This window comes from Balearica regulorum, chromosome 28, assembly GCF_011004875.1.
Source record: "Balearica regulorum gibbericeps isolate bBalReg1 chromosome 28, bBalReg1.pri, whole genome shotgun sequence".
Lineage (NCBI taxonomy): Eukaryota > Metazoa > Chordata > Aves > Gruiformes > Gruidae > Balearica > Balearica regulorum.
Genome location: NC_046211.1, coordinates 2,569,574 through 2,596,279, shown reverse-complemented (window position 1 = coordinate 2,596,279; position 26,706 = coordinate 2,569,574). Strand labels below are relative to the sequence as shown.

Genomic DNA, 26,706 nt, shown 5'->3' with positions numbered 1-26,706 from the left:
GGGGGTGGCACAGGGCTGCCCTGTGCAAGTGGTTGGTTCCAGCTGGGAAAGGGGATGTTCTACCTGCAGCGGTGTGCCGGGGCTCGCTAAGCTGCCCAGGAGACCGCAGCCAGGTTCGGGGTGACGGGTGACCCCCCGCTGCGCGGATGCGACCTCCAAGGTCGCCGCTCAAGGTCGCGGGGCTTTTCTGGCGGCTGCGTCAGCCTTTGCACGTTGCTGTTCCCAGGGCGCTTTAAAGGTCGCTTTAGCAAGGGGCTGTCCGACCCCTCTGATTTAACGCGGTGCCGCGCGTCCCCACCGGTCCCTCCCTGCGGCATCACCCTCTGCTGCCCTGGGAAACGGCGCGGCGTGAGGGGCTGCGGGTCCCTGCTTGCCCCCGTCCCGTGGGCTTTTTCCCCCGGAGGCCGTGTCCTCGCCCTGGCACCGGGTGATGACGATTCCCTGGTCGGCTTTTTTCCCCCGTGGGCTTGCCGGTGACCTTGCCCGGGGCTCCTGGCCGGCCTCCTTCCCCCGCCAGCTGCCCCGTGTCCCCTCCAGCCTCTGCCGGTTCTGGCCGCGCCGGTGGCACGGGGAAGGTGCCCGACCGTGCCTGCCGTCACCCGACCATTGCGGCACCCATCCCCAGCGCGGGACGTGATGCGATGGCATCCCTGGCTAGCCACGGCATGGGATGAAACGCTGGGATTTGGGGTGCAGGGGACCAGGGTGCCTGGTTTGGGTGCTGCTGCGGTGCCTCCGGTCCCTGTGCCAGCGTTGGGGCTGTCACCCTTGTTTGGTGGGTGTTGTCTGGGTCCACGCTGGTGCAAAGAGGTGCACGAGCTGCAGGGCAAGAGAAAATCGACCCCGGTTTAATAATTTCCCCCAAATCCTTTCTTCCCCCCCTCCCTTGCACAGGCAAATACCAGTCCTCCAGCATCATTTAAAGGCTGTGCTTTCCCCCCCCCCCCACCCCAGACTCTGCCGGTCTTGGCACGGCGCGTGGTTTTGTTACAGCTCAGCAGAGCTGGCTGCGCCGTTGGCATCCGCTTTTCTCCAGAGAGCGCCTGAATCTGGGTCAGGAATATATGTGTCTTTTTCAAATTCCTCGGGGGTTCGATTGAATCCAACCTCGCTTCTGCTCTCCTCAGCCTCCCGAGGTTCGGACCTGCAGCCGGCGGGACGGATCCTGCGCAGAGCAGGACGACCCCAGCCGCTGGTTTTGTCGCCGATCCTGGGGAAACGGGGACCCTCCCGCGGGCGTCGGGTGAGCGGGGAGGGTTTGCGGCTTGGCGTTGGATTTGCACCTGCTTGCCGAGCAGGATTCGACCCTGGGGAGGGTTTGGCCGAGCAGAGCCCTGCAGCTTTGTTTCACGAGCAGGAGGTTTGCTCCGGAGCCGTGTTTCGGCCGCCTTCCTCTCCCCTCCCCCTGCCTGCATCTGGAGGCTCGACACAGGAACCCAGATAGCATCATCCTGAAACCAGAATAGAAGCTTTGGAGGAGACTTCAGCATGTTTGTGTGGTTTTGATCTCGGTTTATAGATAAAGAGGTGCTAAACAATGCTAAGCTGGCGAGTTGGAGTCCTTCACGGGTGTGTGCGGCGGGACCGGGGAAGCGCAGGCACCTGCCCCTCGCCGCCCGCCGCGATGCCGAGGACATCTCCGCGTGGATGCGGCTCCCCTTCGCTGCATCCTTCTGGGGCTGGGGGGGGACAGGACGGGGACACGGGATCGGGGCTGCTCCTGCCCCCATCCCGCAGCAAAGGCCGGCTCGGTCCGTCAGCGGGGAGATGGCAAGCGCCGCGCCGATGGCTTTGCAGGATAGGAAAAAGCACCGTTCACGTGAATATAGGCGCTGGATTTTTAGGGAAGGGGGGTTTTTCCCTCTCTGCAGAGGAGAAGGAAGCTGGTCCTGCAGATCCAGAAACCGCCGAGAAGGAAACTAAAAGTCCTTGGTGGCAGTGTGGAGGATACGTTAAAAAAAACAACAATTAAGTCACAAAAGGCAGGCCTGGCCGTCAGCGAGAAAGGAAACAGGAAGGAAGAACTGCAGTTAAACAGTCGGGTTCAAGAGGTGACTCGAGCTAAATCCATATCCTTAAGGGATGGAAGTCCAGCCCTGTCCACGGGTGGGGAAGAGGCTGCGTCGGTTTGTGCCGGCGCAAGACCCGGGAGGCTCCGGACACCTCGGCTGCGGTTTGCCGTTTGATTTGCAATCGCTTTTTCAGGCTCTTTTGCAGCGGGTGGAGAGTCCGAGCTTTGCGCGGGCGCTGCCGGGCCGCTCCTCGTGGCACCGCATCCGCGTCGCGCCTCGACCCAACCGCTTTTCTTGGTAAAAGCTGCAAGTTTGCAGCGGGGAGCGTTGCAGCAGGGCGTGGGGGCTGCTCTCGCCACCTCTGAAGCATCGCCGGTCGCCTCCGAAGCATCAACGGTCCCTCCCTTCGCTCGACCCCGTTCCCCCCTGCGCCCTTACCCCAGCACGGGGCAGCGAAAGGCTCGGCAGCGGCTCGGCGCGCCGTCGGCACGGTGGGTGTAAACCACTTCCCATGGCGGGCTGAGCTCGCAGGCTGGTTTGCAGCGTTTCCCCGGTGTGGGCTCTCTCCTGCCGTGGGCAGAGAGATGGGACAAATCCTGCTCCTTGTGACCCACGCGCCAGCCGGTTACGTGCTGAAGCTCTCTCGCAGTGACCCACCTTGCCTGGAGATGCTCCGAGATGGGAGAAGGTGTCAGCGCCGTCGTTTCTGTAGGTGGATAAACCCCGAGCCCCCCCGCCACCCCGAAACGTTGGTCCCGCTGGGTTGGGTTCGGTGAATTCGGTCCCGTCGGGTGCCCTGTTCCCCGAGGGAGGATGCCCCCTCGTCCCGCCACGTTCGGACCCGTTACTCTCAGCCGGCCCCTTGGCTTGATGGAACTGAGGCAGGACAAACCCATTTTTGGGGAGGAATCCTGCAGATCCTGGGGAGATGGGGGGGTTTGTCCTGCAGGGAGAGCGTGCGGGCAGAGCGAGCTGCTGGGTTGGGCCGTGCTCCTCCGTACCCGTCTCCTGCTTTTCTCCCTTCAATTTGGGACTTTGCCGTTATCGGGCATCCCCCCATTCATCTCCTCCCTAAGATGAGCCGCGTCGGTCCTTTCAGCATCTTCGCAGGAGAGCATTTTTCTTCTTTTCCTATTTTCCTACCTTTTTTTTTTTTTTTTTTTTTGCCCCCAACTGTCCCTTGAAGCCGCTTTTGCAGCCAAGGATGTCGCTGCGGCTCTGGCCCCGGCTTTGAGGGGATGGAGATGGGGAAAACATCCCTCGAACCGATGCCGCGCTGAACCCGTTTAAATTTTGCCGTCGCTCGTAACGCTGGCTCTACCGCGGATTTTTGCACGGGGCACGGGTGGATCGGGGAGCGCGGTGCCGCACGTCAGCGCGGTGGGGGGGGAAAAAGCAAGGCCGTGCAGAGCTCGAAAGGAAAATAGATTTTTGGAAAGGATGCATTTATTTGCCTTTATTTAAATCTTCCTAAAGCTTTTGGATTCGTCTTTTTGATCTTTCCTTTGCAGCTGCGCGGCCAACGTTTGGTTTATTTAAGCTGACATTGTGCTGAGAGCGCGAGGCTTTACAAGGTGGGGTTTTAAGGAAGGACGGCTTCATAGCATCGCCTTCGAGAGGAGCGGCCGTGTCACGGCTAACTTTAGTAAGGAGGCAACTAAAAAGGGGGGGCAATAAAAGGATATTAAAAATAGCAAACGGCCATGGAAAGCGGATGTGAGATTCGAAGTGGCCCTAACTCGCGCGGAGAGAAATATGAGGCTACTTAGTAGGAACGGAAAAGCGACAAATTATGGAGCGGTGCACAGAACCCTGCCGCTCCTGCAATGCCAAGGTGAAACCACGTAGAAATAGGTAAAATAGATCAGAAATATGTAGATCAGAAAAATCCAGAAGTAAAGACTTGGAAGAGAGATCAGCTCTCCTGCCGCCCCGGCTCCTGGAGCTGTGGATTCAGCACCCCCAAATTCCTTGTTTTGTAAAAACATCTCCCAGCTGAGATTCCTCTTTGCTTTTTTTCTTTCTTCCCCCATTTGCAAAATGCTAACTCTGCTCCCTCACCCGTCTCTCCAATTTAAAGCAATTTACTTGGAGCCGGGTATGAATTACTCAGCACAGAGTTAACCAGCACCTGCTTGTAGTTAATTGGCATGTGTGTTAATTGCTGTGATAGTCATACTTGTGTGAGCGCGCGAGGAGGGGGGGTGTAGGGCAGGAGGGAGGGATGCGGGCGCTAACGGGCTGCCTCCGTCCCAGCGCTTCTCGCCGCTTCCCCGCGGCGATGCCGAATTTCCCCTTTCCTGATCCTCGCCGAGGTTTCCGGGTGCCGAAGAGGGACGGGATGAGTTTTTGCCGGTGCCGTTCGCTCGGCGGAACGCCCGTGGTTTGTCTTCCAGCAGGTTTGTAGGTCCCCTTCGATGCCCTTGGACCCCCTGCGCCGCGGCGGTTCTTTCTCGCGGGGTGAGGCGGCTGAGATGCTCGGCGGTTGCGTGGAGATGGTCGCCATGGAGACGGGTACCACTGGGGATGGTGGAATCGAAACGGGGAGACTGCGGGTGCCCCGGGGTGGCCCTGAGCTGCGCCCCGTGATGTTTGAGCCATCCCGAGCCCGGTTTAAGACGGCGCTGGGTCGCGTTTCGGGCGAGGCAGTCCGCCTTACAGGGCTGCGGAGATTCTCTGGTGTCTCGTAAGGGCTGGGTTTAACCCAGCCGCCGCTGTTCGTGCGACTCGCTGCGGTGTCGTGGCTTGAGGATGTCGGTGTCTCATCCCAAATGGGATGGAAACGTCCCGTGGGCTCAGACGCCGTGAGGAGTGGGTGCCTTCTCATCCCGTGTGCGCCACGGGATGGCGTGAACCTTGTTTCCTTGGAAAACCAGGCTAAGGAGAAAGAACCTGCTGCCTCGGAAGGAGGAAAAGATGATTTAATGACTGCGGATATTACATTGAATAAACCCACCCAAGTTATTGAGGAGTTTAGCGCCTTTTAAAAGAAGTCCTGTGCTCTGGGTGCTTGGCTATACATACGTGTAGGTGCTCCACCTGATCACGGGGGAGCGTCGTGGGTGATCCCGATGCTTCGGGGTGGGCGGTTAGGGAGCCAGAGGAATTTGCTGGCGAAGGATAGGGAGCTCCGAGGCGGCTGGGTTCGGTGCACGGTGCAGAGTGGGAGCTTCTGGGATGGGTCCGAGCAGGCGGCGGCAGTGCCGGCGCAGGAGAGGGGGAGTCTCTCCGGGTTTCTTGAGCTTGCAGATGCTGATCGGAAACTCGAGCCTGTGGTTGGACTTTCTGAAACAGCCACCTGGGTAGGAAACCTGAAAATACCTGGGTTTAAAAATATGTTGGAAACTCCCCCCCCACCCCGCCCCCCCAATCTAAAACCAAGTAAACCCACCCCAAAACCCCAAGTCCAACACCAGGACCATGAAGAGAAAAGGGAGGAGTTTTAAATCCCCTCCACAGGATGAGTTTGGAGGGCAGCCGTGCTTTTCTCCATCCCTCCTTTTGGTCCCATCCGAGGACCGCGCTCGCCGCGGGGTGTTTTCCTTCCCGCGTAGGGGAGAGGGACCAAGAGCATCACACCGCCAGTTCCTTTTCTCCCCACGATGACAAGCAAAAAAAGATGTTGTTACGTTGCCTTTTTCCTGCGGGGGACTTTATCAAGCGGCATAAGCAAACCCCGAGGCTAAGGACGATGGTCCTCATCCAGCCAGGGTGCTGAGGACCCGGGAGCTGGGATTTGAGAGCAGCAGGAGGAACGTGGTCTGGTGGTTGAAAAAGGTGATTTCTATCAAAACACCTGGGTTTTATTTGCGGCACAGGGAGGGGAATGTGGTTTGAATCCCACCGCTCCCGTGCAAGAAGCACCGGCTTGCGCGAACGCCGGGGCAGGGCTGAGCAGCGCCGGGTTTTTTTTTTTTCCCCTCGTCCCTCCAAACATCCCATCTCTTTTTTTTTTTTTCAAATGCCGTGGAGCTTTTGGCCGTGATAGCATCCTGTGAAGAAGTCCCACAACTGAATTGTGTTAAAATATGTTTCCTTTCACTCAGTTTAAATTTACTGCCCGTTGTTCTCCAGTGTTTATTGTTGCTTCTGGAGAGTTCCTCTCTGGTTTGGACAGTAAATCCGCTGTCTTTTCAGAGGGTTTCTCTGTCCAAGAGCTTCAGCACAAGGAAAGAATTAGCATCTTGCCCTGGGTCTGGATGCAAAGCTGTTGCTACTTCACGCTGCTGCTGGCGGTTTTGAAGATGATGAAGGTGAATATTTTTCAGCCACTTTAAAGAAACGGCAACTCCAAAGGGAAAAGCTGCAAAGCAGACTTGGTGGAAAGTTCCTCCTCTGCCAAATTTTCTCCACGCGTGCGAAATCCTCGACTCGGGGCTGTGGACTCTCCTGCGTGGGCTTGCGGTGGTGGAAATGCCAAGCGGACACCCCAGGTGGATGAAACAAAAATCCTCGGGTTTGGCTCTTCCCGTATCACTGGCCTTTGAGGGATGCTCTCACGGCAGCCCGGTGCCTGCATCCTCTGCTCACTGGTGCCAGCCCGACCAACGATGCTCCGGGACCAACGATGCTCCGGGACCAGCGATGCTCTGGGACCGGTGATGCTCCAGGAATGATGATGCTCCGGGAACAGCGATGCTCCGGGACCAACGATGCTCCGGGATCAATGATGCTCTGGGACCGGCAATGCTCCGGGAACGATGATGCTCCGGGACCAACGATGCTCTGGGACCAACGATGCTCTGGGACTGGCAATGCTCTGGGACCAACGATGCTCTGGGACCAACGAAGCTCCAGGACCGGTGATGCTCGAGACCGGCGATGCTTGGGACCAAGGATGCTCAGGGACCGGCGATGCTCGGGACCAACAATGCTCCAGGACCAACGATGCTCAGGACCGGCGATGCACTGGGACCAGTGATGCTCAGGACCGGTGATGCTCTGGGACCGGCCTTTTCGGGGCTGCCTGCAGAGGGACGGGGAGCGGCAGCCGCAGGGCACCCCCCGGCACTGGCTCAGCATCCCCCACGGCGCCGGTGCTCCTCGCAGCCGGACGGTCCCTCCCATTTGCTGCTGGGAGGGGAAACAGGCACCAGTTTTGAGAAATCATGATTCAAGCAGCAAATGCCATCCCTGTATGGTTTGTCCTTGCAAAGAGTCTTCTTGGTGGGATTTATGAGGAGAAAAAAGGGATTTTTTTTGCTGCTTTTCGTTTCTCCGTTCTCCTTCCTGGGTTCCCCATTGCTCATCTTCCCTGGAGGGCAAATTGTGGATGTCGGGGGTGGAAAAGTCTCCCCGTTCCCCTCGAACGAGCGCTGAAACCACAGAGCACGATGCGCGATGAATAATTTTACACCACACACATCCCCCTCCCCCCCCCCCCAAAAAAAAAAGCAGAGAAAAAGATTAAGTGACTCACACAACTCAATGAACCCCGAAAAAACAAGTGTGGGAGCGAGACCGTTGGGGCTCGTTTGTTGTCAGAGCGTGGTCTGATGTGGAGGCGAAGGATGGGGCCAAGGTCCTGGGGGGGGTTCAGGGGGGTCCGGGGGGGGCTCCGTGCTCTGGGGTAGGGAGAGGAGCAGGGGGAGCTCGGTTGGGTGAATTTGGGATGATGGGAGGAGAGAAAAAGGGATTTATTTTTGGTTTTTTTCATGCTTTTTGTACCAAACCCGAGAAGTGGGGGCGGCCAAGTCGAGGCAGATAGGGAGTTATTTTGGGACTGGCTATTCCCGCTGCCCGGCTCTTGGCACGGGGCGCTCCGGCCTTAAACGCGACGTTATCGCTCTCTTATCCGGCTGCTCAGAGACAGAACCAGGAGAAAAACATACCGGCAGAAAACCAAACCGGTCGCTTTTCACCTTTTATCCCCCCTCGTTGCAATGCAGCGCCTGCCGAAAAAATGGGGTGAAAGGGGGCTGGGGGGGGCTGTGTCGGTGGGTGACAGCGGAACCCCGGGATGTCTCAGCTCCTTTCGGAATCCTTCTTTCCCTCGCCCATAAGAATTAGGTTTCTGTGCCTGATTACAGGGTGGGGTTGTTCTGTTTTTTTTTTTTTTTTAAAGTAATCAAATAAAGACATTTTAAAATTCCAAATTGAAGATTAATGCAGAAATTGGAGACGGATTTAAATTGCCCAAGCTAATCACCAGCCACTCGACTGCTTATGACTTTATTAAGAGAAAAAAAAAAAAAAAAAAGTAAAAAGTCTGGAGTGTCACGGAGGAATAATGATTCACGGGCTCGTTGCTGCCGTCTCCTCCTCCTCAACGAGCATCGCCGTGCCCGGCCCACACGTGTCCTGCGGCGCGGGCGTTTTTTGGGCTCCACGCTTGGGGTTTTTTTTTTTTTGTTGTTTTGTTGGGTTTTTTTTTTTTTTTCTCCAGACCAGGTTGGATAAATCTCTTTGCAACCCTCCTGGTCCCAGAACTGAGCGGGAGGATGGAGCAGAGACCTCCCCTGGGGTTGGGGGCGGGGGTAGGAACCGTGCCGGCGGCGGTGGGGAGGGATGCCGGGAAGGGTGTCGGATCCTGGATGACGGTCTCACTCCTGTTTCTCTCCTCGCACAGGTTTCTGAGCAGCCGCTGGATCCGGCCGTGCACGAGGATACCATGAACTGAGCAAGGAGCAACCCAGAACTCTTCTTTTTTTTTTTTTTTTTTTTTTTTTTAAATTTTGGTGCTTCTTTTTTGGTTTGTTTTTCATCCCCAAAAAAAAAAAAAAAAAAAAAGCCCCTCCACGCTTTTTAATGAAAGCGTTTTAAAACGGGGTTACTTTTTCCTCTCCCCTGAACCGAAGTCGTCCCGGCTGCGGTGAGGATTTCCGGAGAAGATGGGGAGAAAAAAGATCCAGATCCAGCGGATCACGGACGAGCGCAATCGGCAGGTCGGTGCTTTCCCTTTGCCTCTCCGCTCCCTCCTCACCCGCTCCGCTCCCGTCGGGTATTTAAGGGTTCTGCTTCAAAACGACCCGTTTCCATCCCATTTTGAGCCAACCGGTGGTTTGGTTTTTTTGGGTTTGTTTGGTTTTTTTTTTCCCCCAACCCATAAAATAAGCAGATGGGCAAAACTCGGCACCAAGGGGCCGGATTCAGGCAGATACCCAAAACAGGCAAACAGCCCCGATTTACCGTGGCGGGGAGCCGCAGCCCCCACCCAGGCGTTGCTCTTCGTCTTGGAGCTCTTCACGCCATTTCCATCTAAGCGCTTTTCCAGAAGAAAGTATCTTCTCCAGTTAGTTCCCTTTTTTTTTCTTTTTTTTTTTGTGTGTGTGTGTGTGTGTGTCTTGCAGAAAATATATTTCAGTTGACATTTTCCGTGAGGTTTTTCCAATAAAAAACAGCCACAACAAGTATCCATTTTTCTGAACGCAAACAACCCAAATTCTTCTTCTTTTTTTTTTTTCTTCTTTTTTTTTTTCTTTTTTTCAATTGAAAACTTATATGGGTCCAGGGTTTTTTTCCCTTGTGCTCCGTTGAAGCCAAGCCCTAGACACGCACGTCTGTAGAAACACACGTGCGTATCTCAAAGGGGGGGGGGGGGAAAAACAACCCACCCAAAACAGATTTTTCCCCTCATTTACATAATTTACGTCATCCTTGAGTCGGACCGGCTGAGCGGCAGCTCTTTGCTGGACCAGGTTTGCTCTGTGATGACTCCATCGATGTATTTCCGTATAACCGCAGGATTTTCAGACGGGTCCCTTTGCTCCGTGGCTTCCCGCCGTCCTTGAATTTGGCTCAGCAGATCCAAGCCTCTGCCTTTAGTCCAGCCACCGCTGCAGATGCCCCGGCGTGTCCTGCCACGCTTCTTTTCTACTGCTTTTATTCCAGAAAAGAGGAAAAAAAAAAAAAAAACCCAAAAAAACCCCCGTATACGTTCTTAACGCTTAAAAAGCGGCAAATAACAGAATTGGATGAACGGGTTTATTGCTCCACGGCAAAACAATAGAAAATTGCAGGTTTTCTTCATTACAGCTTTATTTGGTGGCTGGGGGGGGGGATGGGATGGATGTTTTTTGGTACCGTCCCAGTTGCTGGTGGCACCGTTTATTTCCATAAGTAGCAGGAAACGGGGCGTTAGGGGTTAGTAAAGAAGCTGGGGTGTATTTTATGGGGCAGCGCTGCCGAGCGTTGGCGTAGGGGAGAGAGGTATTTGCAGCTATTGGAGCCCCATTAGAAATTCGAACGAACGGAAAATATTTGGTAATGCTGGAGGTTGATGGCACAGCCTAGCCCTGTTGTATAAGCCTTCGGGAAAGGAAAGAGGCGTTTCTCTGCCAAAGGCAGAAGCCAAGGCGGTGGGAGGCGGTTTTGGGGGGCGTTGAGAAGCTCCTCGGCTTGGCCAAAGCGGTGGGGGTGGAGGGGGCTGGAGATGCCGGGGTCTCACCGGCCGAGCGGAGCCCGGGTGGGATTTAGCAGCGGGAGTTGCTTAGCGCAACCGCGTGCCGTGGGATTAGGACATCTCGGATGGCAAGTGTTGGCCCCAAAGCCCAGCTCCGGGGTCGGGGGGATGTTGGTTTTTCCCTTGACAGCGGTTGCGTCCTCGGCCGGGTCGGTTCTTCCGAACTCCAGCGCGGGAGCGTCGCTCCCTGCCCCGGGCTTGCCACGCTTTGCTTTTCCCTAAACCCAGCCTTGTTTAAGCCGGGTGTCAGCGAAGCAGCAGCTGTTTAATTGGTCACCAGCACAGGCTTTGCAATCAGTTATTTTCGCTGCTCCCTTTCTTTGGGAAAGAAGGACACAGCAAGAGGAGAGGACGTTTCGTGACGAACGGCTGCTCCAGGCAGCGCGTTGCTGATCTGCTCCGTCCACTGCGGTGGGAGCTGCGTGGGGCCGGGGCATCCGTCACCTCTGAAAAGGGGGTGACAAACCTCCTGCTCTGCACCGTATGCGTGCAGTGCCAGGATCTGCTCCCTGGGCTCAGAAACGTCCCGCCTTGCTTCATCTCCTCAATGTTGGCGCAGATCGGAGGCGAGAAGCGTCCACGCACGCCTCGCCGCCGTGGCCGTGGGCTGTCTGCTAAGCTGGCTTAAACCCAGGGTCCGGGAGCATCCTCAGCCCATCCCTGTCCTCACCCCAGCTCCGAGGTTTGGTGCAGGGGGCACGGCTCGGCTCGGCTCTCTTGTGCCGCAACCCGGGAGCCGAGCAGCCCGACGGCGCTGAATTACGCGTGGGGTTTCACGCCGCCGCCGCTGGAAACGTAGGTCCTGCCGCTTCGGCCGCGGCGGGCAAGCACGCACCGTCCTCGGCGTGCGCCGGATCCCGGCGGGGGAGAGAGGGATGGGGAGTGGGAATAGCGCGTGGGTGCGCTGGGGAAGGAGGGGGTCACCAGTGGTCGTGCGAGGAGCTGGAGGCAGAGCGGCTCTCGACGCTCGCGGTCCTGCTCGCTCCGTAAGCGGAGTTCATCAGTAATGGTGGTTCGGGGCGTTGTGAAGCCCACGAAGAGTCGAGGTGAAGCTGTTCCCGTGCGTCTCGCATCCAACCGGCAGCGTCAGTGAGTCCGACCCTGCTCACGCCGCGGGGTCTTGTCTCCCGTGAGTGCCCGGACCACGAGCCCGCGCGGAGGGGACCAGAATTACAGCAGAAGCCAAAACCAGGCGAGGAGAGCAAGTAAGAGTCGCTAATGTCATTAGAGGAATTACTGGAGAGGATTTGCCATAACGGATCAGACCATCAGTCCTTCAGGGCCGGCCCGCTGACTCTGGCACCGGCCAATATGGTCTGCATCGGGCGAAAGGCAAAAATCCCCCGCTAGCGTGGGGCAGTAATTCCTTCCTGACCCCTTTGGTGATCGGCTTATGCCCCGAAGCATGAGATTTGATTACCCTCTTAGACTTAGGAGGTTAATTCTTCTAGATGAGGCTCGTGCGCGACGGTAGGGGAAGGTTCGGGGTTTCTGTCCCGGGTGACGGGTAGGCGTGCGAGGCGGCGTTAGCCGATGCTTTTGTGCGACGGATTTGCTAAACGGCAGATCTTTGCTTTTCTCTGCAAGGAGGAAGGGCTGCCAAGACAGAGGGATGCTCCTCTGCCCTGTCCCTGTCTGCAGAGGGAACGTCCCCTCGTCCGCGGAGGGATGTTTTGGTGCTTTGGGTTCTGCTCAGGTTGTTGGGTGATTTTTGGACAGGTAACCCCGTGTTCTCCTTCGTTGCTCGAGGGCAGTACCCAAACCACGCTTGTTTCTAGTCTTCACGGCCAAGAGCTGCCCCCTTGCTCGCGCGCCTCGGCCTCGCCCCATCGCCTCCCATCTCAGTGGCCGAGCAGGCTCGTGGCACCCGCCGAGATGTTTTTTTGGCGAGGCGTCCCCGGCACCGGTGGCTGCCGAAACAACCGCCCTCGGCTGTTCCCTCTGTCTTGGCGGAGATGCCGTGTGTTTTCCTCTCGAGGGCTCCTCGGGCTGCTTCGAGCGTGAGTCAGAGCAGCGGGGCCGTCTTGGCGGGGGACAGCGAGGCACGCCGCGCCGGGCTGCGGCAGAGCAGCCGTTCTCTAGCGGGGACGTGAGACCAGAAACGCTGCTGGCACGGTGCCGGCGAGCCCCGGCTTGGTTTTAGTGCTTGTCCTGCCGTGGGCTGCAGGAGCAAAACCGCAGCTGGGTCCCATCTGAAGTCGTACGGCGCGGCAATGGCTGCGGTGCTCGATCTCAGTCCTGGGACCAGCCAGGGCTGGCACCCAGCAGCAGCGATTTTGGGTGGCTGAGAGGTCCGGGATGCCCCCAGGGAGGGGGAATCGCCGATGACACCGGCGCTGGCCCTCAAGTAATTTAATTTACGTCGTAGCGCGCTGGAGCTGGGGCGGGCGCTGGCAACGTGAGCGCCGGCGCTTGCAGCCGGACTGCGGCGTGAGCGGGCGCACGTGGTGGGGAGCAGCGGCGCGGGGTGCCGGCCCCACACTTTCCAGGGGATGAGGCGATTAGAGCCGAATCTCGTTAGTGCTTAATCATCTCTGGGAGATGGCGGGGAGGGACGGGCAGCTCCCCGCACCCTGCGCGCCCCGGGCTGCCCCCCGCTCTGCCCTCCCGCTGCACGGAGGGACGCGGCTCCGTCTCTCGGGGTGCTTGGCGCTGGGCGCGGGACCCCAGCGGGTGCGTGCCGGGTGCTGCTGGTGGCATCGTCGGTGCGGTCGGGGAATCTCCGCGTTAGGTTCTTTGGACCGCGACTGTAACGCCACTAAGTCGAGTTGAGCGAAGGCGACAGCCTCCTTCCCTCCCCTCCCCTCCCTCAACGCCGCAAATTAAAGCTCTTCAGCTGCAAAATCGATGTCGTGGCGGAGGCCCTAAGTGGGGTCGAGCCCTCTGGCGCACGGCGAGCGAGCAGCTCTCGGCACCCAAGGGCATCTCCGCTCTTCTCCAGCCCTTCCTCGGGCTGTTTGCTTCGCCCTCGAGAGCAATCCTTCAAGCAAAGCGCTGACCTCCCTGCCTTTTATTTTCCTTTTTTTCTTTATTTGCTAAGAGGGCATTGGCCGAGCATCGCGCCTATCCCCGGCATCGTGCCGTTCGTTGCCGGGGAGGGGGTGAGGGACCTTCAGCGGCTGCAGCCGGGCTGGAGAACCCCGAGCCAGGTCCCTCCCCACCGGCTGGGTCCCGTTAGGAGCATCACGGTGGGAGCTGAGCGTGGGCTGGGAGATGCAGCCCAACCTCTGCCCGGCCTCTGGAGCGGCTTTTGGAGCCCGCGCCCGACTCCGTCGCCGTCCTCCAGCCAACTACTGGCAAGGATCAGACTTGCAAAAGATGCCTCGTTAGCTGACGGCTCTAATGAGAGCTCCTTTCAAGGCAGGGGCAGGTTGGGAGGACACGGCGCGGTGACCCTGGGTGGAAAAATGCCCCGACGAAGTTAGGGGGGACGCAGCGGCCGGCCGGGCACCCAGTGCTTTGGGCGCCTTTGGGGCAGCGCAGCCTCCCGAGAGAAGTGGGGTGCTGGGGAGCAGGAGAGCGGGGATGGGGTGGGATGGGGTGGGTGGGTGATGCGGAGCAACGCCCAAACCTGCTTCGGGGTGACCAAGCCCCCCGGCTCTGTGATTCCCGGGGTCGGGGGGCTCGCAGCGCTACTGCAGCGAGCGAGGACGAGATCTCCGCTGCTTCAGTGTTCGACTTGGAAAAAAAAAAACCCCAACAACCCGCAGCCCCCGGACAGATGGTAGCTCTGCTGGGGATTTTGCTGAAATTTATTTTCTCTTGATTTGGCAATATGTGATTTCCAACGCTGATAATCATCTTTGTGCTTGTGAAGCGTCTGCCTTTGGAGGATCCCAAAATAGGCAGCGATGTGAACCGGTTGGAAGAGGGAGGTGAGACAGGAGAGCTTGGGGTGGTTGTCCCGTTGGGGAAACCGAGGACAGAAGATTCCCTCTGCCATCCCCTTCCTTTTGCTTTTCCTCCAGTGGTCATCCCGATTTTTTTCCAGGAGATTTTGGGTCCGTGGCAGCACGGGCACGCCTTCTGACCGCGGCTCTCCTTGCTTTCAGGTGACCTTCACCAAGCGCAAGTTCGGCTTGATGAAGAAAGCCTACGAGCTGAGCGTCCTGTGTGACTGCGAGATCGCCCTGATCATCTTCAACCACTCCAACAAGCTGTTCCAGTACGCCAGCACCGACATGGACAAGGTCCTGCTCAAGTACACCGAGTACAACGAGCCCCACGAGAGCCGGACCAACGCGGACATCATCGAGGTGAGGTCGCCTATCCTCCCGCCGGCTTTGCCGTTGTGGTGGAGCCAGGGTCGGGTCTGGCACCGCAGCCGGACGCAGGAGGTCGGTCTAGGGTGGGGATGGGAGTGAGCAGATCTCCGGCCCGATTTTGCATCTCTTTGGTCCAACCTACAAAAATACTCGGTTCTGGGTGGTAGAGTTTGAAGCTGTTCCGAGTTATATTGAGGTGCAGGTTTGCTTTGTGGGAGTTTCCCATGGTCCAGGCAAACCACGGGATGGTTTTGGAGGCATCTCGCGGGGCTTCTGCACTGGGCTGCCTCGACGTTGCCCCTGCCCGTCGTTTCAAACACGCACGGTGGGTTTGTAGGAGGGCACCTACAAATCGCAGAGTGATTCAGGTTGGGAGGAACCTTCGGGTGCTTCTGGTTCAACCTCACGGGTAGGTGGGGCTGCTCGAGGCTTGTCCAACTGCGTTTTGTGGCTCTCCAAGGATGGCGAGTCCGGTCTGACCAACCCCAGCACCACGTCCAAGCCTTGCTGACGCCGAGGCTGCTCTCTTCGCGCCGGCAGGAGATGCTCGGCCAACGTTTGCTGTTGGTGACCCCGCGCTGGCCCTCCCCACTGCTTTGTCCTCGTCCCTGGCGCTGGCAGAGCATCGCCGGGCTCGAGCACGGGGGTGGTTGGGCTCGCGGGAGGATGCCAGCGGCATCTCGGCCGTCGGTCGCATCCCCCCCCTCCCTCGGCAGCGCCCGCGGAGACGGGAACCGCTCGGTCGTCGCTTTTCAGCACGTGGGCGGCTGCCTTTACGCCCGGGCGAATTCAGGCAAATGAAATTAATTATTGACATTACGGGTGGGCAGGAATTAACTCCCGCAGAGCCGTTAGCGATGGAGCGGAGCGGCACGGCCCCTGCGGAGGGCCCTGGGTGGGTCGGAGGCAGCCGCTTGGCTCGGAGCTCGCCGGCACGAAGCTTTGCCGCTGGAGGAATCGGCTTCTCCTGCCGCTCGGGCTGTGCCGCGTCTGCCTTTGAATCCCTTTGGTGCATCTTGGGCAGCGCGCTTGGGCTTCGGTTTCATGAAGGAGAAGGGAAAAAACCCCCACAATCTACCTCCTAAATCTTGCTTTTTTTTTCCCCCCCTTTTTTTCCCCTCCCCCTTCCCCCCCTTTTTTCTTTTCTTTTTTCCCCCATTTTTCCCCCCCTTTTTTCCCTTTTTTCCCCCCCCTTTTTTTCCCCCTTTTTTTTCCCCCCTTTTTTTTTCCCCCCTTTTTTTTTTTTTTCTTCTCTGTGAAACGTGTCTTTTTGAGACATTTGGACTTGAGGTTTTCACCTCCTTGTCCAGCCGGTTCCCACCGACGTGCTGCCGCAGCAGAAGTGGCTTGAGCCACAGCCAAGCACCCGGCAGCACCTCACCGGGGTTTGGAGACTGTTCTGCCAGCGCACGGTTGTGTGCGGGCTTTAGGACCGGTTCCAAAATGTCTTTTTTTGGCCCATTTTGAGCCACATAGTGCCCGTCCACGGTGAAAAGGCCGGGGTTTTTGCAGGCGCGGTACCCCGCCGCGCTCGTCGGCAGAACCTCACCCAGCCTCTCCGGGATGCTCAGACTGCGGCGCTCGCAGCGGCGAACAGATTTGTCTTGGCCTAAAAATACTGTAAACATTTTGGGCAGCGTTCTCTGTTCCCTTATGGTCCAAGATGCAAACACTCCCAAGCCGACAAGTTACACGCAGTCCTTGGCACCCAAAGAAACGCTGTGTTTGCACCACATGAAAAGCTGGATCCGCATCCAAAGCCGAGGAGAGGAACATCGGGAGCGGAAGGATGTTGGTGGATGGCAAGAAAAAAAGAACCCAAACGCGCCGGGCTCGGCACGTCTCACCGGCAGAGCGACCTCGGAGCAAAACCCGCTGGGGTGCAGACGGGTTTTGAGGCTGCTCGAGCATCCCTCCCCATCCTCCTCTGGTCTTAGAGTGGGTTTAGGGCTGCTTTAAGATTTTTACTGTTTTCTCTCCCAAATTCCCACCCCTGGGAGACCGTTCCTGCTCCCGGCGCTGATTTGTAGGTGTCCCCCCCCCCACCCCCAGCCATCTCCCCTCGCCCAGGTCGGGTCCCACCGGCCTGGCTTTGTCCCCACCAGACACAGACCCAGTTGATCTCATATTTCTTGGTGGCTCCCAGTTGAACTTGACTCCTCCAAGGACATCTTCCAATCCTCGACGCTTCCCCAGCACCAAGCATTTATTCAGCCATGAAGAGCCAGGCTGTGAATTTGCTACCAAATACGATTTTAAGTGGATTTTAAGGGGCTGTCGCGTGCACCTGCCTTCGCTGGAATGCCTGTGGCCTTTTTCTGCCGGAGGGATGCAACCCTGAACGGCTCTGGCAGCATCTCAGAAGGGTTGAGGAACAACCAGGACCTGGGTAAATCGAGGCCGAAACCTCTCGATTTCATTTTTCTGGTGGAGCTGGGGGGCTCCTGGGACCAAAGGCCCCACCACGCAGACCAACAGACAAGTCGATCTGTTCAAATTATGTTTTAAAACCACAGTAAATGTGGGATTCTTCTTTTTTTTTCTTTTTTTTTCTTTTCTTTCTTTTTTTTTTTTTTAGTCCTGGGGAGACACATTCTGCAGGGGGTCACTGGGGACACCCCATCACGTATCCCCTTGGATATTTAGCGAGAGGCAGAGCTGCTCCGGGATGAGCGTACCCGGCCCCGGGTCAAGAGGGGTTCAGCACCCCGACTACCTTTTGGGGACCATCCCATGCGGGGGGAGCGGGTCACCGCCACGTTTCAGCCGTGCCGGGGATCGGCGGCGGCTGTCGGGAGCGGGATTCAGCCACGCAACCCCTGCGGCTCTCTCCGTGCCCGCCAAAGTCCTGGCCGTTGCAAGCTTTTAAGTCTGAGAAAATCTCCGTGAATGCAGAGAGGGGGGTTTCCTTAATCAGGCGGGGGACAGCTGAGGCCCCCAGACAGGCACGCTGGGTGCCACGTGCGCGCCCAGGCTGGGATCACGCCGGCTTTGCTCCTCGCTGTCGCTTCTCGTTTCCTCGCAGCCCGGCTGACGTGCCAGTTTCTGATAAGGGACTTGGCCGAGAGCAGAGCTGACCGGGCGCGGGGATGCTCCGGAGCCAGTTAAAGTCACACAGCGATTTCTTTCCTTGTCTTGGCTGAATATCCTGGGAGGGGGGGCTGATCTTTCCCTAATTCTCCCTCCTGGAGTTGTTGTTCCCCAGGGTGCATAAAATCAGGTATTTTTCAGGATGCTGGGGAGGTGGCGAAGTGCAGAGGCATCCTCATCCTCATCCTCATCCTCATCCTCATCCTCATCCTCATCCTCATCCAGACTTCCCCAAAGCCCCGGGGTGGTTGAGTCTTCCCTCCTCTAAGGGAAGTCGACCGCATCCTGGTCGAGCATCGTTTCCTCTCACGTGTTCCGTGTTTCCTGCTGTTCTCTCACCCTCTTCGCCTTGGACATCTGCTCCCGTAGGAGCTGGGATCGTGGCAATGGGAACGCTGCCTGGAAAAGCGGGACCTGCGGCAGGTCCTGCCACGGGGGCGGGGGACTCCTGATAGAGTGGGGAACCTGAGGGTGCCAGGGAGACGGACAGATGATAAGTATTTATTTTTATTTTTTATTTTGGCCACGTAAAGTTCTCACCCTGGTTTTCGCCTTTGAAAATTTTCTGCTGTGAAGGAATTGAATTTCAAGCTACTTCGTATGAAAAATAGTCGGGTTCCAGGGGATGCAATCCAGTGACAAAAAAAAGTTTCGTGCCTCTTCGCGTCTTCTGCTTTTTTCCCCGGAAAAGGGAACGAAGAGGAACAAGAAGGAAAGCACTTTTCTAAAAGACCTTGCAGAGATCCTGAAAATCTTTGGGTTTGATTCTCGCTCCAGTCAAATTGTTTTCCTTTTATATCATCTTGTCAAAAAGCAGAAAATGTGGTATACACACTTTTTTGTCAAAAAAATGAAAAAAACCCCCACCCCATCAGCCAACACTGGTATGGCTGGAAATGGCATTTTGTTGTCCCAAACCTCTCTTTGAGCAGCAGATTGCTCCGAGCCGCGCTGCTTTGGCACGTCTCCTGCTGCGACTGCGGACCCGGTGACCCACCGCCGCCGGCGCTTCCCGTCCCACCGCGCTGCACATCGTCCCTGTCCTCCGCTGTGCCACCTCCGGCGCCGATCCCCGTCCCCTTCTTCCCCTCCCTGCCCGCAGCTCCCAAAAAGGTGTTTTTTGGTTTTTTTTTTCCCCCATACGCAACTGGTTCGATGGTTCCTGGGGCTGCCGACGAGTTTCCTATGGGAGCGGGGACGGTGGCACCACGGCCGCCCTTCACAGCTCGGGATGCTGCGAACCGAAGCCGGCAGGGAGCTGCGGCTCTCAAAGCCAATTAAGTTACGACTAATTTTATGAAGTTAGTGGCCGGGAAGAGGAAAGAGACCGAGACAAGAGCTGCTGGCTAAGTTGGAGCTGTATTAGCCCCCAAATATATTCGACACCCCCCCGCCCGGAGGAGGAAGACCTGGGGAGAGGCAGAGGGGCGATGCCGTGCGCTGCTTGGAGGGGATTTGCTGGGTCTGGGCGAGCAGAGCTGCGTTCGCCCCGCTGCTCCGCTTCCCTCGACGGAATTATTGCGGGAACAATCCCCGGGATGATTTCACACGGATTTAGAAATGGTAAAATGCCGCGGCCGGCAGCATCTGCCTGGTGCTCTTCCCTGCGCTTTGTTCGGGCGGTAAATACGGGTAAAATTCGGGTGGCGTTAAATAAATCGATCTGTTGCTGCAGATTTTAGGAGAAGGATGTTGTTGCTGGGCTGAAACCTCTTGAAAATGTAGTTGCGAGGTTCCCTTCCTCGAGGGTCCCGGGGGATGCTCATCCGATCCCCCCCCATCTCCTGAACCCGCTGGCAACCTTCGGCAGAGGAGACGAGCTTCCAGGGATGCAAGGGATCACCTTCCCGTTTCCCGACCGGGGATGGGAGGGCAGAGGCGAGAGATCAAGTTATTGCCCGTGCAGAGAGAACCGCTGTGAGGTGGGCACAGCCCCATACTAGACACCGGAGAATCTCCGCAGCCGGCACCCTTCGCACGCACCCAAAGGAAACGCGGCTTCATCCCTTCCGCTGCTCACGGAACAACTTTTTCCGTTTTGCTTCTGAAAGAGAAGGAGGAAAAAAAAAAAATTTATTTTTTTTTTTTTCCTTAAAAGAAGGGCTCAACTTTCCATCTTTCGGTGAAACAAAAGGTTTCGGGGGAAAAAAAAAAAAAAATCCATAAAAAGCGGTTTCCAAAAAACAAAAACCCAACCCCAAAGCCGTTCCTCTTCCCCACCGGCAGCACCCGTTCCTTTTTTTTTGGCCCGTTCTAAAAACAAACAGGGACACGTAACAAAAATAGAAAAATAATAGGGAAAAATCCTCAGGAACCTGCAGAAAAAAGCCCTGAGAACCTCGTGTTCGTGCCAACGGCTCGGATTCCCACCACCCTTCTCACGAGGTAATGACGAGTTAGGGGTAGCAGGACTGATTATTAGGTAATTAGGTAATAATTATTAGGTAGCAGGAATTACTGGTGACACCACACCGGGCTTCAGCCGCCGCCGTGGTCAAGAGCTGGATGCGGATGAGGACTCTTCCCCTCTGCAGATGAAATCTAAATAACGAGCGTTAAAATTATGACCGTGAAGGAGTAATTTTAATTGAAAATATTGTGAAAAGCGTCAGCCGGATGGAAAAACCATCGCCGTACCGATGCCGAGCAAAACCCGCCCGCGGCGTTTCCAGCCCTTCTGGAGACCTCGCTTGGTTTTTGTCCGCTCCGGCAAAAATTCCCATACGAGTTCCGTGTTTCCCGGAGCTCGCAGGTAAATGAAGAGCAACTCCAGGATATGTTTTGGGCTCAGAATAGAGATGTTTGTTACTGTTTAGGGAGACAGAGGAGAATTGTGAAGGTTCTTTTCTTTTTTTTTCTTTTTCTTTTTTTTTCTTTTTCTTTTTTCTTTTTCTTTTTTTTTCTTTTTTTTCTTTTTCTTTTTTCTTTTTCTTTTTTCTTTTTCTTTTTTTTCTTTTTTTTCTTTTTTTTTCTTTTTTTTTTCTTCTTTTTTTCTTTCTCCCCCTGCTGAATTTGGCATGAAAAGAGATCAAGACTTCCAGGAAATTCTGTAGCTTTGACTTCTTAAAAAAACCCAACCAAAACAAAACAAACAAAAAAAAGAAATTGGCAAGTGCTGGTTCCATAATAATTCCATAATAACGCCTAATTGCTTTTGGTATTTTGAAAATAGAATGATTAAATGTGCGTGCGCGTAACGCAATCCGCAAATTGGCTACTGAGCACGAAAGAGGAACTTTTGGGGTTTTCGCCGTCCCCTACGCGTAGCCCAATTACCAGGCTCCCGTTAAACGAAGGAGGAGCCGTTGCATCGTTAACCCTCCGCGACGGCGCCCGGGATCTTCGCTGCTGCTCTCGGCGCGGGGTTTGCCCAACCCAACCCCGCGTCACCCGCTCCCCTCCGGTGCCGCCTCGCGCGACGCTCTCGCCGCGGTACCTTGGCGTTCGGCGATTGCCGCCCACCTGGTTTTGCCGGGGCCGAGCTGCTTTTTTTTTTTTTTTTTTTTTTGGCATCTTATTTTGGGGTTTGTTTGTAAGCAGCTTTTTCTCTATTTTTAGCGGGAGAGCAGATATCGTTAAGGTTTATTTCCCCTCCTCGGTGTGGTAGTAATCGGAGGTGACGAACGCGTCTGAGCTGGTACGGGGCCAAATTCGGCTCCGGCGTAAACAGATCCTTTGAAAGCAAAGAAGTTTCTCTCCGTCCATCCATCCCTCCATCCCTCCATCCATCCATCCATCCCTCCCCACGTTGGAATTCCTAAATTAAAGACACCCCGGCGTCCAAACCTGAGGGCCGAATCCTGACTCCTTAACCCCACCGAGGTCATCGACATTTTGGGGGTGAACGTGTTAATTCGTGCAAGGGCGAGTCCTCGGCTTTATGGTCCGGGCGATGGTTTTTTTTTTCGGGGGGGGGGTGGTGGTGGTGGTGGTGGTGGTGGGAGGGGACCCGCCCGTGTTCCCCATCCCCACTCCCAGATCTCAAACTGTCCCGATTGTGTTTTCAGACGTTAAGAAAGAAAGGTTTTAACGGCTGTGACAGCCCGGAGCCCGACGGCGATGACTCGATAGACCAGAGCCCCTTGATGGAGGATAAATACCGTAAAGGCAGCGAGGATCTGGATATCCTGTTCAAGCGATACGGTGTAAGTACCTGCCCCTTGGCCGGAAAACCTTCATTATATGTTCTTCTTTTTTTTTTTTTTTTTTTTTGTTTGTTTTGTTTTTCTTCTGTTCGATTTCCCCCCCAATCTCATCCCCAACACCCCACCCCCCCCACCCCACCCCCGTGTCGTCGTCCCGTGTCGTCCCCCCACCCCCAAAACCGTAACAGGCGCTGAACAAGAAGCACAGGGAGTGCGAGAGCCCGGAAGGGGATGAAGTGTTTGCGTTGACCCCGCAGACGGAAGAGAAATATAAAAAGATTGATGAGGAGTTTGATAAAATGATGCAGAGTTACCGGCTCGCAGTGAGTAGCTGGTGGTCTGCAGCCCCCCCCACCCCCACTTTGCCCCTTCCTGGATGCGTCCAGGTGACGGCGGCGCGGGGAGGGAGCTGGGTTTTGCATGGCTTTGCTTCGGAGCCGTGCTGTGCCTGGGGAGCCGATGCGTGCAGCGCCCGCACCCCCACCACCCCCCCCCCGCAGCCCCGAATGCACCCCGGCTCTGATGGGTGAGATGCACGAGGGGGCTGGAGGGTCTCCCTCCTGTTTCCCACCCGGAGAAACAGAAACAACCCTTGGGAAAACCATTCCCGTTAGCTCCGGCATTCCTGAGCATCCTTGGCTCCTGCCGGGCAGCGCCGGAGGATATTGCTGGAAATACTGGATCGGAGCCTCCTTTTTTGCCCCTTTTCCCCCCCAAAAAAGGGCTTTTTTTCTTGGGTTAAGACCCCAGCGTTCACGCGAGCTGGCGGCGGATGCCGGCCACTCGTTTCCCTGCAAGACTCAACCCGGTTTGGGCTATTCCGCATTAATTCCAACCCCCCAAATCCACCAAGCCCTCGGGGCAGCTGGTGGCGGTGGCAGAAATCCAGGGAGGTTTTAGCCTGTGATCCCGGGGTGGCATCAGGACAGCGCCGAAAGGGATTTGTGTCAGGAGATGGGAGGAGGAGGAGGAGGACACGTTTGAAATTAGTCGTTAGTTCAAGGGAGCAGAGACTATCGATGCAGGCAAGGCTTCTTCAGGGGGATTAGCCCCGTGTCGCTGCAGCCGTAATTAATGGTGCCAGAGCAGAAGGGAGGCTCGTTTCCAAGGGCAGGATGCAGAGCTGCAAAAATTACACACACGCACACACACACACCCCGCCCCCCAAAAATATAATCTGCCCTTCCGTGCTTTGCAAGCCCCCACAAGTTGAAATTCTGGCTTTTCTTGAGAATTGGGTTTTGTGAAATCCACGGCTCTGTGTTTTGCTGACTCAGCAGGTGAGCGCCACATCGCTCCCGGAGCCTCCCAAGGACCCCAAAATCTGCATCTCCACCCCCTGCAGCTTTTTTTTTTTTTTTTGGGGGGGGGGGGTTGTGTGTGGCTACCCCGAGCCCTGGGAGAGCTGGGGAGGTGGAGCAAGCCGGGGTGCAGGCAGCGATGGTCGCTCCCAGCTCTGCTGTGACAGCAAAGCCCAGCCCTCCGGGGCGGCTTTAGAGCAGGATTAGCTCCTGCCAGGCTTGACCCTGCCTCGTCCTCCCAGAGGTTCCTCCCTGGTTTCACTAGTGGGGGGGGGGCAGGTTTGCACCCGCCAGGGCTGGCGCGGGGTGGGGGTACGGCCCCGGCTGGATGCACACCCTCGCGGTGCCTCGCACGAGCCCTGCCGCGGGTGCAAAATAGGTCACAAAGGCAGCAGAGCTTTCTCCTCGGTGCAAAACGACCTCAGAAAGCAGGGACCGCTTAGCATCTGTATTTTTCTGTCGCGAAGGGAGGGATCCGAGCGGGCTCCCCGTCACCGGAGGCAGCAGCCGGACATGCCGCAAAGGAACAGCCCGTGCCCTAAAGTCATTTCGGCCGGTGGCATTCAGGTGCTGGGTGCTTCGTAGTCAGGGCGTAGCATCTGGCTCCCCCACTAAACCTCCCTTGTGCAGCAAGGGACCGAGCGATGCAGGCGGAGCGCGTGCAGTTGAAGAAGCTGCTTTTCCTTTTTAACCAGCTGGGTTGGTTTTGTGTGTGACGAGAACTAACCAGGCTCGGCGGCCGGGGGAAGCTTAACAACAGCCTTGTTCGCTAAAGAGACAGACGGCGTGGCTTCTGCGTTTGGCCTTTGTAATCGCTTTTAATGGAAGCAGAGATCGTTGAGGTTTGGCTGGTGTGTGCATCTTCTCCCCCAGATTTTGGACTGATGTGTGAGCCGCCTTCCCCGGTTGTGCGTCCTCCCTGGGGCGGGGAGGGGGGGGACGACGGGGACGTTGGACCGCTTAGCCGGTGGGCTGGGCGTGCGTCTCGCTGCACGCCGGGGCAGCGTCCGCCTGACGCTTGTTTGAAGGTGCGGTGGGATAGATAACGGATTAAAAGCAAAACTCTGCTCTCCGGTTGGCGTTATCAACCTCCCGGCTTTCTCACGGCGTTGCTTAAGATGCGACGCACGGGGGGGGTTAGCTTTTCCTTTCCTTTCCCGGGAACGTGCGCACGCGCAGACACGTTTGCAGTGATTTATTACACAACGCTGCTTCGGTGTTCGTGCAGCGCCCGAAAAACCTTCCCCCTCCCGGTTTTGCAGCCGTGCAGAATGAGGGAGGGCTCCGCGTTACAGCTCTCCCCCCCGAGCAATCGTAAAGGTCTGGGAAACGCCGAGCCCGGTCCCTTTGAACAGAGGGCTGGCGGCCCTCGGAGCGGTGCCGCAGCGCAGGCTCAGAGCCGCCGTCCTCTGAGCTTGGCTGCGGCCACGGGATATCTCTGAAGGACAGGATGCCCTTGAGAGGCTGGTGGGGAGGGTTTCCAGCAGCGAGGCGTGGGTGAGCACCATCCCACTCCTCCTTCCCATCCTCCCCTCTCCCCCCAAAAGAAAATCACCCATCTAGGAGCAGATTTCGGGAGGGGAGAGGGGTGCAGGGCTGTAGTGGGGGGATGCTCGGCTCCCTCTGCCCTCGCTGGTGCAAGGTCCCATCCGGCGCTGGGCTGCTCCGCCTCTCCAGCCCTGAACAAATTAAAGCGGGACTTTAGCAAAGCCCCTGCTAAAGCCTCTAAGCAGGTGCCTGCTCCTGTTAACGAAAAGCAAATCAGTGACATAAGACCAGACGGCCAGGATAATCACGGCGAGTCTGGCTCCAGCGGGGACGCTGGTAGGTGAAGCTGGTCCTCGACCTGCAGCCAAGGTTAGGGCTTTAGCCATGCTCCTGCTTCCCCGGGGTCAGCTCCTCCTCCTTCCCAGCAGCTCCCGGAGGTGTCAGGATGGATCCCGGTGTCACCTGGGGGGCTGTGCGGAGCAGAAGGAGCCTTTCCCAGACGCTCGGCTACCGGCAGCAGTGCCAGCCCGAATCGGTGATCCGCTGTCGGATCTTTGGGAGGGCTCATCCCATCCCATCCCATCCCATCCCATCCCATCCCATCCCACTGGATGAGCAACGGCCTCATAAAATCCCCGCAGGCTGCCTGGCCTCTGCGGTGGGATGAAGGGCAGCGCCAAGCTCGGCCGCTTTCGGTGCTGGTGGGGTCAGACCACCACGCTGTTGCCCACCTTGATGCTCTGGGTTCTTTCCGGCCACCTCTCTGGGGGCTGCCCTGAAAACGCTGCGGGTAAATAAATACGGCCTGAAAATGAGACCAAAGCAACTGGTTGCAAAGGTTTGATGTGTCCAAGTGGACAGCCGATTGCTCTTCCCGGTCCTCCCCGGTGGGATCCGGGCTGTGGTGCATCCCTCCGAGATGCCAGCACGGGCAGGGCGCAAGCACAGCAGTGCAGGTCAGCAGTGAGACGGGGGGTTTGGGGGACCCTGGATTGTCCCCCCCTTTTTCAGCAGTGGGGTGTTGCTACCGCCGTGATGCTCTTTGCCTGCAAAACGAGGAACTTCACCCCCGTTCCTCGCCCGCTGGCGCCTGCTCCCCTTTACCCCCTGCCCTCTGTTCAGTCTGCAGTGCCCGCTCCGAACTTTGCCATGCCCGTGACGGTGCCGGTGACCAACCAAAACACGCTGCAGTTCAGCAACCCAGGTAGCTCGCTGGTGACCCAGTCCCTGGTGACCTCCTCGCTGACGGACCCCCGGCTCCTCTCGCCGCAGCAGCCGGCGCTCCAGAGAAACACCGTGTCCCCGGGGCTGCCGCAGAGGCCGGCCAGCGCAGGTGAGCGACGTCGTGACCCTTCGCGCCTCCTACTCCTCATCCTCCCGGTTAGAGCTTTGCTGCGCGTGCAACACCGAGCACGGAGCGTCCCGGGGTGTGGGGGGGGGGTGGCCAGGGACACCCCTGCTGCCTCCATCCCCTGCCTGGGGGCAGGATGCGTCCCTGCATCCGTGGGTGGCAGGAGCAGCCTGGGAAGCCCGTGGGTGCTCGTTCCTGCCCTCCTGCCAGAGGTTGATGCCCCCAGTTTGTGTCTCGGCCTCAAACTGGGGGTGACCCCCCCCCCATACACACCTTACCAAGGTCTTTTCGAGAGCCGGATCCCCGCAGGGATCTGTTTCGAGGTTGGGCAGCGCAAGGAGATGAGTCACCCGGCGCCGTTCCCAGGCTTGGGGGTGGCTGCCGGCATCCCGCTCGCCGGTGGCACTCCGGTGACACGGGACCGCTGCCTAAAAAGGGCTTTTCTGAGTCGGGCTGTGCTGGTTGCAGTTGGTCGCCGAGCGATTACTCATGCGGATCTGCTGACAGATCGGAGGGAGCGGTCGTTTCCAGCAGGGACCGGCGATGGGTGGCGGAGGGCAGGTTGAGGGAGAGGAGCTCATCACCCGTGTCCCCTGCAGCGGCTGGGGAGGGGGGGGGGGGACACACACAACGACGTGTGACCACAGCCCGGC

General features: G+C 57.2%; 1 protein-coding gene across 15 annotated transcripts in view; it reads left to right on the top strand.

Moving 5' to 3' along the window:
* Positions 1-26,706, top strand: part of MEF2D (myocyte enhancer factor 2D) — a 96,439-nt gene that overhangs the window by 54,444 nt on the left and 15,289 nt on the right. For 11 of the 15 annotated variants that reach the window (XM_075737302.1, XM_075737310.1, XM_075737306.1 and 8 more), the window contains 4 exons: positions 8,581-8,896; positions 14,466-14,669; positions 21,776-21,913; positions 25,825-26,035. In XM_075737302.1, coding sequence (XP_075593417.1) covers positions 8,843-8,896; positions 14,466-14,669; positions 21,776-21,913; positions 25,825-26,035 — 607 coding nt within the window. In that variant the 5' untranslated portion in view covers positions 8,581-8,842. Of the gene's footprint in view, positions 1-8,580; positions 8,897-14,465; positions 14,670-21,775; positions 21,914-22,101; positions 22,237-25,824; positions 26,036-26,706 lie in introns of all 15 variants that reach the window. The other 4 variants (XM_075737308.1, XM_075737307.1, XM_075737313.1 and 1 more) reach the window with 2 other exon arrangements.